Genomic DNA, 13,711 nt, shown 5'->3' on the forward strand with positions numbered 1-13,711 from the left:
TATTTTATTTTTTATTTTTTTGAGATAAGGCCAATATGTTTTTTTTTTTTTTATAAGGCCAATATGTTATTATTAAAAAAAGTCGTTTATATTTCCAAAGGAGACTCCACTCTCAATACCACACCTGACACCACTATAAAAGGTCACCAACCCCATCTTCTCTGTTCACGACTCTGTTTTGATTCAATCTTCAGAGAAGAAACCAAACCAAAACACTCTCTCTTCTCTGTTCGTGTTTTCTTTTTGCAATGGCTTTGCTCTCAGATCTCATCAACCTTAACCTCTCAGACTGCACTAAGAAAATCATCGCTGAGTACATATGGTGAGACCCTCTTTTGACTTTTTTTTGTTTTCCTTTTCATACTTCTCCTTCTCTTCTTCTCTACACGTATTTGTACTTGTTTATATGTTTGTGTTAATGGGTTTGTTTATTTTGGTGAGCTTGGTAGTGGGTTTTCTTTGTTTTTGTGATATAGTACTTGTAGCTTTGAGATCTCTGTTTTGTGCTTTTTTTGTTGGTTTTTTCTCTCTCTGTTTTGGTCTGTATGGTTACTGAGGAAACGGTGGAAAAGGAAAGAAGATATGATCTTTGGTTATTTCTGCTTCTCACAGTTGGATCGTGATTTCTTGATTCTTCTTTTGATCAGTTTCTGTTAGATCCTTGTGCTTTAAATTTAAGGCTCTATTAAAGTTCTTTATTATATGTTTTTGCTTTTAGTTTTCGTATCAACTACTGGTATGTAAGATTTAATTTTGCTTTTGTACTTATGAAAAGGATTAAATTTTACTTTTTCTTTTTGTTTTGCTTCTCTCCTTTTCTTTTGTAAGACCATATGAGGGAAGCAGTAGAACTTGATATGTTGGAGTGTTCACATGTTATATGTTGTTTATGAGTTGCAGGATAATAGAAAGCTGACTTTAATTAAGCCGTATAGTTGAAAGGGGAAAGTGAAGATGGCCATATTTTTGTATGAGGCCAATTATTGTTGTTTTTGTTTTCTTTTTGATAACCAATTATTTTTGTATTTTTTGATGTCCTCTTAGCCTTATAAGAATCGAAATAGATTATTGATATCTTATTCTCATTTTGTGAAGTTCAATTATATATTTCGTCCTCTTTGTTGTTTGTATGGAGCTTGTATTTTATTTTAATGGAATTATCAAGGGTTGGCTTTGATGGCTATGCCCTGTTAGTTTTCCCTCTTTGTTATCAATCTAGGATTTTACTCAATCTAGGATTTCACCGCATGTGGGCTTATGAGTTCCAGTAAGTTTTAATGTCACAACAAATTTCACAACTATTGAGGTTGTAGGTTGTGATTGGTATACAATAAAAGTGATGTAATGGGTGATATTGTACAGTTCACAATTTACTACTTCAACAAGTATTGAATAAAGCAGTTAAAATTTGTTGTGTTGTACCATTATGGGGGTGGGGGGAGTTTTATATTTGATAAAACTTTGATGGTTAATTTCCGTACACTTAATTTTGTCATTCTCTGCCTTTCTGTTTATTCCTGATTGAACAGTACTTTTGAATAATTTTATTTTATTGTCTATAATTTTTTGTACAGGATTGGTGGATCTGGGATGGACCTCCGAAGCAAAGCAAGGGTAATAATCCTTCTCCTCTTGAATAAATAATAGAAAACCATTGTTGTTTTTGTGATTATTTGGATTATTAATTTTTCCAACTGTACTTTTGGGTAAACAAAGACCCTTCCAGGACCCGTAAGTGATCCTTCAAAGCTCCCAAAGTGGAATTATGATGGTTCTAGTACAGGTCAAGCTCCTGGTGTAGATAGTGAAGTGATCTTATAGTAAGCTTCCTATTTTATACTACATTTCCTTTTCTTTTGTCACTTGTAAGTTTTTTCTTTTTTATATATGTTTGGACATCCTCATATTTTATGTATTGTTGATTTATTGAAACAGTCCCCAGGCAATTTTCAAGGATCCATTTAGGAGAGGCGACAATATCCTAGTGAGTTCTTTTTATCTACTATACACTTACACACACATATATTTATTTATTTAATTTGGCTTATGGTAAAGTGTTTTACTAATTTACTTGTATTGTCAATGCTAATTGACTTAGGTTATCTGTGATACTTACACTCCTGCGGGAGAGCCAATTCCAACAAACAAAAGATATAATGCTGAAAAGATATTCAGCAATCCTGCTGTTGCTGCTGAAGAAACCTGGTAACTTCCATCTCATCTCACACTTATTATATTCTTTTGAGTACCATGTTTAATGTTTTTTGGACCATGTGGGTTTACTTGCAACTATGAACAGGTACGGTATTGAGCAAGAGTACACCTTGTTGCAGAAAGATGTCAAATGGCCTCTTGGGTGGCCTACTGGTGGTTATCCCGGCCCTCAGGTATTGAAATTTTATAAAAAGGGCAGTGTTTATTGCACACAATGCCTGAAATAACTGAAATTGTGATTTTTAAGTCAAGTTTTGAAGTTTGAGTGACTTTATTTTGGGCAGTGTACACACACTATGTGCAACAAGTATCCTTATAGCAATACCCCTTTCCTTAGTTTCCCACTCTCTCTCTGTCTCTCTCACACACACGCACACACACACACACACACATTTTTCATTGAGTTCTACGTTGTCTATTTTGCTCCCTATTACTTCTATATCTATATGCATTGCTTGCATCTTGTAACTTATATAATTAAGCAGCTCTTGGCTTCCTCCTATTTCCTGAGAGGGTAAATTAGCATCTGAAGTTGTGTTAGATTCTGGGCTAACTTTTGATGATTTCTTGTTGCAACTCAAGTACACTTCCTGTGTACTTAGGTTGTGTTGGTTTTTAGCACTATATGAATAAAATTTCATTCTTATAAAAAAAAAAAAAAGATCTTTTACATGGTGTCCCTGGTGGTAGTCCTATTATTTTGATGCTTAATAATTTAAGTTTTAAATATGATTTTGTGGCTTTCATCGCAAAAAGATTTGGTCCCCTTTTTTCCCCTTCATTGATAATGAGTTTACCAATATTTAACCTGTAGCAGCTGTGTGATTTGAAGGTTTTTTTGTTGCTCAACAGGGACCATACTATTGTGGTATTGGTGCTGACAAAGCCTGGGGCCGTGATATAGTGGATGCCCATTACAAGGCTTGTTTATATGCAGGCATTAACATCAGTGGCATCAATGGAGAAGTGATGCCTGGCCAGGTACAATAACAAATTCCCCATTATCTTCTTTTAATTTTTTTATATACCTTACTTCATATTTCAATCTCTGAACTGTTAATATTATATAGTGGGAATTCCAAGTTGGCCCTTCTGTTGGTATATCTGCTGGAGATGAGTTGTGGGCTGCTCGCTACATTTTGGAGGTAATTTTATATACTCAAAATAACACAATACTAGTTCAACTATCACTATTACTAAACAGTATGTGTTTCCCTAATATTCAATTTTTCTTTTGTGTTAACAGAGGATTACAGAGATTGCTGGGGTTGTGGTCTCCTTTGATCCCAAGCCAATTCAGGTCAGAATTTTTCCCCATCATTTTTTTATTAAGCTCCTTCCCTCTAATTCCCAGGCCTCTATTTTTCTGTTCAATCATCGAACTTGTGACTTTTTAAATGTCTGACTTTAATCCCCCTTGTCCATCAGGGTGATTGGAATGGAGCTGGTGCTCACACAAACTACAGGTACATATTTCATTTACAACATCTGTAATTGTGGTAGAATTGCCGCTTTTAATTGTCTAGAAGTTTTCCCCCCTCTCTCATGTCTATTTTTGGTATTTTTCCAGTACCAAGTCCATGAGAAATGACGGAGGCTTTGAGGTCATCAAGAAGGCAATTGAGAAGCTTGGGCGGAGGCACAAAGAGCACATTGCTGCATATGGTGAAGGCAATGAGCGCCGTCTCACTGGCCGACATGAAACAGCTGACATTAACACTTTCTTATGGGTAAAGATGTTATAATTGATGAGGATGAATTGTTCACATAGGTTTGCATGTTTGTTAAATATTACCTGTTGTTTAGAATGGTTCTAGGAGTGATAATTGAGCAGGACAAGTAGCTTGTTCCATGCTGCACATGCCTGCACCCAGTAGCTTCAGTTTGATGATATGATTAGAGTGCATTTTCGGGTCCACGATATTGTAACTTGCTCTCATAATATGAAAGATACTGGTTCAGTTTGCTGACATTTGACTATTGGACAGGGTGTTGCAAACCGTGGAGCATCAATCCGAGTTGGTCGAGACACAGAAAAAGCAGGAAAAGGCTACTTTGAGGACAGGAGGCCTGCTTCTAACATGGATCCATATGTGGTCACTTCCATGATTGCAGAAACCACCCTCCTGTGGAAGCCATGAGTTCCCAGCTACACCCACCTGCATTTAGGAAAACATTGTCACTGGCTTTCCATGGGATAGGAAAGAAATTGTGTTTCTGTACGATCCTTCCATTTGCTTTACGTTAAGAGTGGATTTGCTCTTTTGTATTGTGTCATTTGCTCTATTGTCTATTAGGTTGCAGGTCAGTTTAATTCCTCCTTTCTTCTTGATTCTGCCTCATTTTAAATAATGGGTTTTTATATGAACTCCAAATATTGAAGTGCTGATTTTCTTCGTTGAAATGGTTAAATTGGTCTTTATTGTGCATGGTTTTATATGTTTTTCCATTGATAATTTGATTAGAATTGTTTATCTCTTATTCAAGAAACATAAAATTGTCTACTTGCATGATCTCTGATCTGGAGCTTCACTAGCAAAGCTAATTCCGACCTATCAATTGGAGATTATTGTAATTTGCAAGAGCCAAAGGAGAAAACAATTTAATAATAAATAAGTGGAGGAAAAAGGATTAAAGAAAAAAAAGTATAAGCTTCATCATTTTATCTTTCAATCATGTGGATAATGACCTGCACGTGTTAGTCACCAGCACCACTATAAATGATTCTCAATCCTACACAATATCTGCTATACAAATTGGGGAAAAAATTATGGTGTTACAAAAGTTATTTTTTGTTTTAGTAGCAATAAAGAAGTATGGGCCACGTAGTAAAAAAATACTAAGATAAAGTTTCATTACAAAATTAGTTATAGTCTTAGGTTATAACTTCACTCATTTTTTCCTTATGTTATAACTAATTTTGTAACTAAAATTTGTCCAAAAAACAATGAATCAAAGAAGTTTTAATTGCATATGTGATTTCAATTTCACGCAGTCTTTCACATTGAATTGTCACTCACCTGCACAGCAAACACCAAAAGTGTGAAAAAAAGAAGGGAATTTCAGTGCCTATGAGCTTATTGATTTTGCTTTTCCTTGATGATATAATTCGTGAAAAAAGTGGAAACGTCTTGTATATCCTAGCATCCATTCACGTTATATTAGCATTCACATAATGAAGAAGATATATAAGTTGCACTAGGCCTCTGATTTCTGATTTCTCTGATTTGTGAAGCATTATTAGTATCTCTGATTTCTGGGATACCCTGCATATTTTGAAAGCTGTACAGGATAAGAAAGCTTGTCTACAATTTTGTTTCAAATCCTACAATGTTGATAAGATTCTTCTAATTTTTACAAATGCTAAAAAGATATAAGCTCTGTTTGGATAGTTTGGTTTAAAAAGTGCGTTTTGAAAAACAGCGTTTTTAATGTTAGGAGAGCTTCATAATGATGTTAGGCCAGCCCTCTGAAGATAGGTAATGGCTCATATGTTAGGCCAGCCCTCTGAAGATATGTTTTAGATCAAAAGCATGCAAAATATTTTCAGTTTTTGACCATAATGAGCCATTAAGTATGAAGTACTGGACATCCTCAGCCATTCTTGCATGCACCCGATGTACCAGCCGCACTGCCTGTGCATAATCAAATGTTTTAAAACCACAATTACAGGTGTGAAACACTCTTGATGAATTCAGTCTACTGATATTTTAAAAAGGGGATGCACTAAAACTACAAAATATAATTAGGAAAAAGGAAAGCTAACAAGAAAATAAGAGTACCTCAGTTGATGGATCTAATAACATTTTAAGAAGCTTGTCCAACAAGTCATCTTGTGAAGATAAAATCTGTTTCAACAATAAGCACTAAAAATTTCATTACAAGAAGAAGGGGGTCCTTGCAAAAAATATCACAACAAATGGTACACATTGAAAAAAGAAAACTAGTTCTGAGAAAAATAATATTAAATATTGTCAACTTTGTCACGCAGTTCATATAATAAAAATAAAACAATTACCTCAGCAAAATTTTTCGACAAGGTTGCTATCCATTTCAATGATTGGATTCTGATTTCGGTACATTCACTAGATAGATTCCTGAATGGCCAAACACAACCAATTAATAACCTTCTAGTCCATTCATAAAACCAATTGCAATATATAGAACAAACATATTGTTTCATTCTCCTGTTGCTCCTAATGATTTAAGGAAAGATCTTGATTGGCAATAGAAACAGTACCTAGCAACAACAGAGAAAATTGCTCTTACTACATCCTGCTCCGCATTTGAAGATTTCAAAATTTTTCTAAACATTTTGTTAGTCTGATTGGCAACCTGACAAATAAGTGTAAGCAAAAGGCATGAAATATGATGCAAAATAATTTAGGAAAACTATGAATATGTGTATCACATAACTAGAAGTGTAAATTGTACCCTAAACTATGAAGTCATTCCATGTCCACCACAAAAATACAATTTTTGTTGTGAAATTAACAAATTAGTGGACTGATTGAGGGTGGGTATTGTAAGGTAATAGGAACTAATCTATTAATTTTGACATGTTAGTGCACCAAACCATTCCAACCAACCACTATTTTGGACAGGGGATGAACATTGCAGACTAATCTCAAAGTCTGAAATTAATATGTTATTGCAGCAAATTTATAGTTTAGGGTGGACATAGCAAATGACCTTATAAACTAAAAATTGAGGAAACAAATAAAGATTTACCTTTCTTATAGCGTAATCATTATCTGATATGCTATCCAATATGACTCCCACAATTTTAGCAGAATAAGGAACAAGCTCTTCTTTACCAAGTTGTATGAACTCACTAATCTGTAAAGTCATATATCATTGGACTGAATTTCAATATCTAACTCCACATCTAAATGGACGGTGAGACACCCCAAGTATTAATAAACCAAGAAGGATGCCAATCCTTTATTAGAAGAAGAAAAGTAATGTGAAAACTCATAAGGTTTTTGTGAAAAATAAATAGATTTATATCTAGCTACAAACCCTTGAGATAGCTGTCAACCGAGTCAATTTGTCTGGAAGAGCTGCTTTACGTAATAATACTTGACTCACACCAACATAGTCTACGGACTATTAGGGGAGCAAAGTCAAAAACTTGACATGGATGAATCATGAAAACAGAAAGTTAAAAAGAAGAAGAAGAATAAAAGTATTTCATTTATCCTCAGCTGAACACAGAATAGTCTGAACCCATTTGGCTATATATGTCTGTTTAGAGATAATTTTGCAGAATGCAATGCTAAATTGCGCATCTTATCTAAGCTTTTCATGCTTATTGTCATATGAGAAAATGATTGGATAATAAAGGATGTCTAATCCATAAGTGTTTAAAATTATTGCATTAGTTTTTCTGAAACAAACTAAATGGCATGACTCATTAATCAAATAGTAAACGAGATTAACTCAAACTAATCAGGCTTGCAAGGCAAGAATAAATAATAGAATATATAATTCAACAGTGGATATGGCAGAACAAAAGACATACTTGCGAGATCTTAGTTTCTTGGAGAAAATTGGATAACATCGTAGCAGCTTCGTTTTTCACTTCATGACCAGGATCACTCAACATGTTGAACATACCTGAAGTTTCAGTTCATTATTTCCTATATCATCTTAATAATCGAACCAAAAAAAGGCTTGTATTCAAAACCTCAAGCACAATCAATAGTTACCATCAATAATATTTAGAAGATAACTAAGCATATCAACTTCTGGATCGTTGTGCATTACTTTAATCCAGGATAACAAAATTTTTTGTCCAAAAGGATTCGGTGTATTTATATGCTCAACCAACAAATTCATGAATTCTTCAGTGCTGTAAATCACATAAATAATAAAGTTAGACAAAATTCAGCAACAAAATATGGCAGAAATATTTTGCAATATGAAACTAACATGTAAAATAAAAGGAGGCTTACTGGGGCTCACTATGATTTCTCACAATATCCTGTTTATCAATTGGCAGAAAAATCTTTTTGTAAGACAAGATCAGTGCGAATTCAACTGTTACATTTTTTTTTAAAGCATAACATAAAATGGAAAAATCAAATCAGAATATATTGGAAGACTGTCATTGAGTGTATGAGTGGCATTTTGTACAGCCAGATCTGAGTAAGCAAAAAGCTTGCAGATTGCTACAAAAATCTAGCCAAAATGGGAAATTAACTTTGATTTTTAAACATTATAATTAGTAGGCCAAGTTTTCAAACAATATTTTTTACTAGCATCTTGGGCCTAAGAGGCTCGATTTTGGACTATAAATCGAGTCTTTGAGGGTCGATTTTCATATTCTGATTGGGTCTGAGTTGACACTTTTTCCATGTGGCGCCCACCTATAAATTGAGTCTCTAAGAGCATTCACATCAGATCAGTTATAGTCTTCTAAAATACATATACAGTGTAAATTTTGCACATTTTGAGCAAAAAACCACCCACATCAGTGGGTGTAAAAATATGTAAAAGCATCCATATTTTTCCCTGAGCTACAGTACCCGTGTAAATATACACGGGTACTGTAGCTCGTGTATATACTAAAATAATATTATCTAGTTCGCACCAAATTTTCTCTCCCCATTCCGTGCACAACGACCTCAGACACACCCACACACAAACACATATCAACACACAAACAAACCCACACACAAATAAACCCACACAGACAAACCAAAAGACACAGAGATCGGAGCTTGGTTCGTGGGTCGCCGGAGCTTGGTTCGTGGAGCGTGGTTCGTGGATCGGCCGGTGAAGACATGATCTGGGTCGCCGGGGCTTGGTTCTGAGTCGCCGGAGCTTGGTTCGTGGAGCATGGTTCGTGGATCGGCCGGTGAAGACGCGATCTGGATCGCCGAGGCTTGGTTTTGGGTCGTCAGAGCTTGGTTCGTAGATCTGCCGGTGAAGATGCGATCTAGGTCGCCCGAGCTTGATTTCTGGACCGGCCGGTGAAGAAAGCTTCTGAATCCGGTGAAGAACTTTATCTGGGCTGGTAGTTTTTTGAGAAAGAACGAGACGGAGAGAGAGAGAGATAAGAGAGAGAGGCTGTAGCTTTTTGAGAAAGAACGAGACGGAGAGAGAGAGAGAGATAAGAGAGAGTGGCTGTTAAGAAAAAAAATGAGAAAGAGAGAGGGAGAGGTGATCTGATAAGAGAGGGGGCGCGTGGTAGTTGGGGAATATAATAAAAAATTGAGAACGGTGAATATTTTATTTAAATAGATGTGTATAATAAACAGACTGATGTAGGTGTCTTGTAACATTAAGTATGTAAAATAGAAAAAAGTAGGTTTTAAATGTGTAAAATGGAAAAATTTATAAATGAGCTGATGTGAATGCTCTAAGACTTGATTTAGTGGAGTTTTCATTTTCGCTCATATTTTGTAACTTTTATGCGGGACCTACTCTACTTGTTGGGTTACACGTGTGAGTGAAGTCCCACATTGAATAAAGATGAGAAGAATGAGTAGTTAATATAACATAATTAAGCACATACCCATTGGGCTTAGGCCTTTTGGCTTAAAGTGTGTCTCTATATGTTATATTAATTATTCAAGGAAGCTCCCCAAGGTATTTATTTCCCCAACAAGTGGTATCAGAGCCCATGGTGGTGTGCGGCGAAGGTGGTGAGGTGTTTATGGTCCCTACCCAGCGGGGACAGAGAAAGCCTTAATGGCCCACACACAAAAATCCTGGAGAAAAGAAAAGCCTAACAAAGAAATATTGCAAATGGTGCTAAACAATGATGAGGTGCGAGGTTCCCATGGATGTGCGTGCGGGGTTAACACGTGGTTCCCGTGGATGGCATATGAAAGACCCATGGATGACACGCTGATGAAGTGAAAAAGCCCATTAGGCAAGGGGGAGCAAGTAGGACTTATTCATGGCCCACAGAGAAGTCTTGAAGCCCACAGAGTGGCAGAGACTCACACATACCCATTAGGTTTAGGCCTTTTGGCTTAAAGTGTGTCTCTATATGTTATATTAATTATTCAAGGAAGCTCCCCAAGGTATTTATCTCCCCAACACTACTGACTAAGTCAAACAACCTAGACCCCACGGTAAGTTCTCTCTCCACTTCATTTTTTTCTCTAAAAATTTCCTTCCTCTTTCTCCGCCTCTTTTCTCTCTTCCACTCACTCTACCATTGACGAAATTGATTCCTACAAAGTTTTGTTCTTCATTGTTCTGCATCTCAGGTAGATCGGTGTCTTCGATTGATCCTTCTTCTTCTTGATTCAAAGTCAGGACTCTAAAGGCTTGGGTCACGCGCGGCGCGGGTTACATGGCACTTGGGTTGCACGCGACTTGGGTCGGGTCCGTCCAAGGTCGCGCGCCCAGGCCGCGCGTGGCCTGGGTTGGGCGGTTGGATTGGGTGGTGGTGCGGTGGTGGCATGGTCTGGTTGGATCAGGTGGCTGTGGGTTCTCTAGTGCTTCAAAGAATTCTTAGGAGGGTTTAGGTTTTGTGTAATTTGAATGAACACCACTCTTGGTGTTTTATTTCATGGTCAAGGCCCTTAAAGAAAAAGTTTGAAAATGTCTCAACTTATAAATCGAGTCTCTGAGACTTGATTTTCAGGTGGTCACCACGTGGAAAAAATGCCACATCCGATGTGATCAGACCATGAAAATCGAGTCTTTGAGACTCGATTTATAGGTCCTAAATCGAGCCTCTTAGACTCGAGATGCTAGTAAAAAAAATAGTTTGAAAACGTGGCCAACTAATTATAATGTTTGAAAATTAGAGTTAATTTCCCATTTTGATTTTTGGCCCAAAAATCTCTTTGAGGAACTTAAAGATACTTTGTTTTGCTACCTATTCATCAAAAAGTAGAAGTACCGATTATGTTAAGTATAAAAATGGAAATACTTCCGAAATAATAAATGAACGATTACGAAGATAAATTAATAATTGAACATTAAGATATAAATTCCCAATTAATTAAATATAATCCATAATTATGGTAAAAAAAAACCCCCAGTTTATAGCAAATAATTAAACATTTAACTATGCAAAAGCTATCAGTATGACAAGTTTAGTTCTTAACAGGATGAATCATGGTAGCAGGGTCCAACATATTTGTATCTATAGCCAGCCTGCCCACAATAGCAACAAGTCCCATTAGTCCTCCTTGATACAAGGAACTAACTTTAATAAATAAACATACAACGTAGATAGATACAATTTAAACAAAGATAAATGATGAACTTATCATCACCTTTATATGGTTTTCCTCCGTCGAGGCAACGAATTTTGTCACCAACAAGTTAATTATATCTTTAATAACTTTCTCTTTCTCATATATTTCATGCATATAAAATCAACCAATGCCCCCAACACAAGAACGTGTGTGCATGACAAGTAACATGAGTGCAGTACAAGTAACATGAGTGCAGTACAAGTAATATACTGGGCTAAGCCCAATGGGCTAATCTAGCTTAATCTATACACTAACATCCCCCCTCAAACTCGAGGTGGCAAGGAGGAAGCCAACTGGAGTTTGGATATAAGATCTCGAAGACGACCAGACGGGTGAGACTTGGTGAAGATATCAGCAGGCTAGTCAGCAAATGAGATGGAGAACAACTTGAGATTGCCTTTCTTGAGATGCTGGCGAGTGATATGGCAGTCGATCTCAATGTGCTTGGTGCGTTCGTGGAAGACATCATTATGAGCAATGTAGATAGCACTACGATTGTCACAATAAAGAGGAGTAGCAGTGGGTTGTGGAGCATCCATGTCAGCCAAGAGCCAACGAAGCCAGACAAGCTCGCAGGTGGTGTCGGCAAGGGCACGATACTCAGCCTCAGTACTGGAACGGGAAACAACATCCTGCTTTTTGCTACGCCAGAGACAAGAGAGGTACCCAACAGGAAACAGAAACCTGTGATAGAGCATCGATCAGTCGGATCACCTGCCCAGTCCGCATCTGAATAAGCATAAAGCTCAAGAGAAGACCGAGAGGAGTAGTGTAGACCATGATAAAGTGTGCCCTTAACATATCGGAGAATCCGAAGAACAGCAGCATAGTGGATAGAACGAGGGGCATCCATGAACTTACTAACCATACCCACGACATGTGAAATATCTGGACGAGTAATAGTGAGATAGATCAGACTACCAACCAACTGACGATAGCGAGTAGCATCAGATATAGGTTCACCATCGAGCTTTGCATTGTATTCCAAAGGAGTGGAAACAGTCTTGTTGTCAGTGATATCGGCTTTAGAGAGAAGATCAGAAACATATTTAGCTTGGGAAAGATAGTATCCATCAGAGGATGAGGTAACCTCAAGCTTAAGAAAATAGCTAAGAGTGCCCAAATCTTTCATCTCAAAATGCTGACTAAGGAAGTGCTGAAGAGAGCGGATACCTGCAGAATCATCTCCAGTAATAATCATATCATCAACATAGAGAAGAATAAGAGTGATCCCAGCAGAGGATCTTCGGACGAAGAGAGCAGTGTCATGAGGACTCGAAGTGAAACCCTGTTGAGCAACAACTGAGTTAAACTTCTCAAACCAAGCTCTAATATCAGCCGTAGTAAGTGAGGAAGTCAAAGATGGACCTGTAGGAACCGATGGATCTGAAGGACATACAGCAGCTGCCCGAGGAAGAGAAGCTTTATTCTGCTCTTGCACAAATTTCTGCAGTTTCGACAAACTGAGATGTCATGGCCTTTAGCACAGCAAAACTCACAACGAGTACCTTTGGCAGACTGAGAGGTGGGACGCCCAGAGTTGATTCGTGGAGGAGCAGTGAATGCAGCAATGGGAGGCTGTGGAGACAGTGTAGCCAATACATGATCAGATGATGACATGTGATAAGTAGGCCGACGGTTCTCCTCAGAAATGAGCTCCTTGACTGCAGCATCAAGAGAAGGAGTAGGAGACCGACTAAGCAGAGAAGCCCTAGTAGGCTCAAAATCCTCACGCAAACCCATCATGAAGTGCATAAATCTACGGCGATCCCGATATTTGACAAAGAGCTCAATGTCCTTAGAACACACTAGTGGAGGATCTGCAGCAGAGAGTTGTTCCCACATAGTAGAAGTCTGAGAATAAAAATCAGAAATAGACTGACCTGTCTCTTGGCGCATTTGATAAAGTTTTGATTCAATGTGGAACTCCAAGCTTGAATCATTAGTACAATTATAGCGATCGGCCAAAAACTTCCAAGCAGCCTCAGCAGTCTCAAGACGAGGAAGAAGATTATGAATAGAGGGAATAGAGGTATTAATAAACCAAGACAAGATCTTACTCTGAATACTCTTCCATTCCTCTAGGCGATCTTCATAATCATCTGTTGTAACAGTAGTCGTGGAAGACTCTTCAGCAGCTGTGACTTTGGACTTAGGGTTTGGTATTGGCTTAGGAATTGAACCAGTCACATATCTCCACAGTTTACGACCCTTGAGAAAAACAATCATATTCTGAGACCATGCATGATAGCTAGTAGGACCATCCAACA

The 13,711-nt window shown here is 37.3% G+C and overlaps 1 protein-coding gene across 1 annotated transcript; it reads left to right on the forward strand.

Annotated features, from left to right (window-relative positions):
* Nucleotides 1-146: 146 nt before the first annotated feature.
* On the forward strand, nucleotides 147-4,643 carry LOC112010719 (glutamine synthetase cytosolic isozyme 2). Its single transcript, XM_024043073.2, has 12 exons — nucleotides 147-322; nucleotides 1,575-1,614; nucleotides 1,717-1,820; nucleotides 1,936-1,984; nucleotides 2,099-2,205; nucleotides 2,300-2,387; nucleotides 3,067-3,195; nucleotides 3,285-3,359; nucleotides 3,461-3,514; nucleotides 3,643-3,680; nucleotides 3,785-3,944; nucleotides 4,203-4,643. The coding sequence occupies exons 1-12, from the start codon at nucleotides 249-251 to the stop codon at nucleotides 4,353-4,355; spliced, it is 1,071 nt and encodes a 356-aa protein (XP_023898841.1). The 5' UTR covers nucleotides 147-248; the 3' UTR covers nucleotides 4,356-4,643.
* The last annotated feature ends 9,068 nt before the right edge of the window (nucleotides 4,644-13,711 follow it).

The sequence above is a fragment of the Quercus suber genome, unplaced genomic scaffold (assembly GCF_002906115.3).
Source record: "Quercus suber isolate HL8 unplaced genomic scaffold, Cork oak 2.0 scaffold_187, whole genome shotgun sequence".
NCBI lineage: Eukaryota > Viridiplantae > Streptophyta > Magnoliopsida > Fagales > Fagaceae > Quercus > Quercus suber.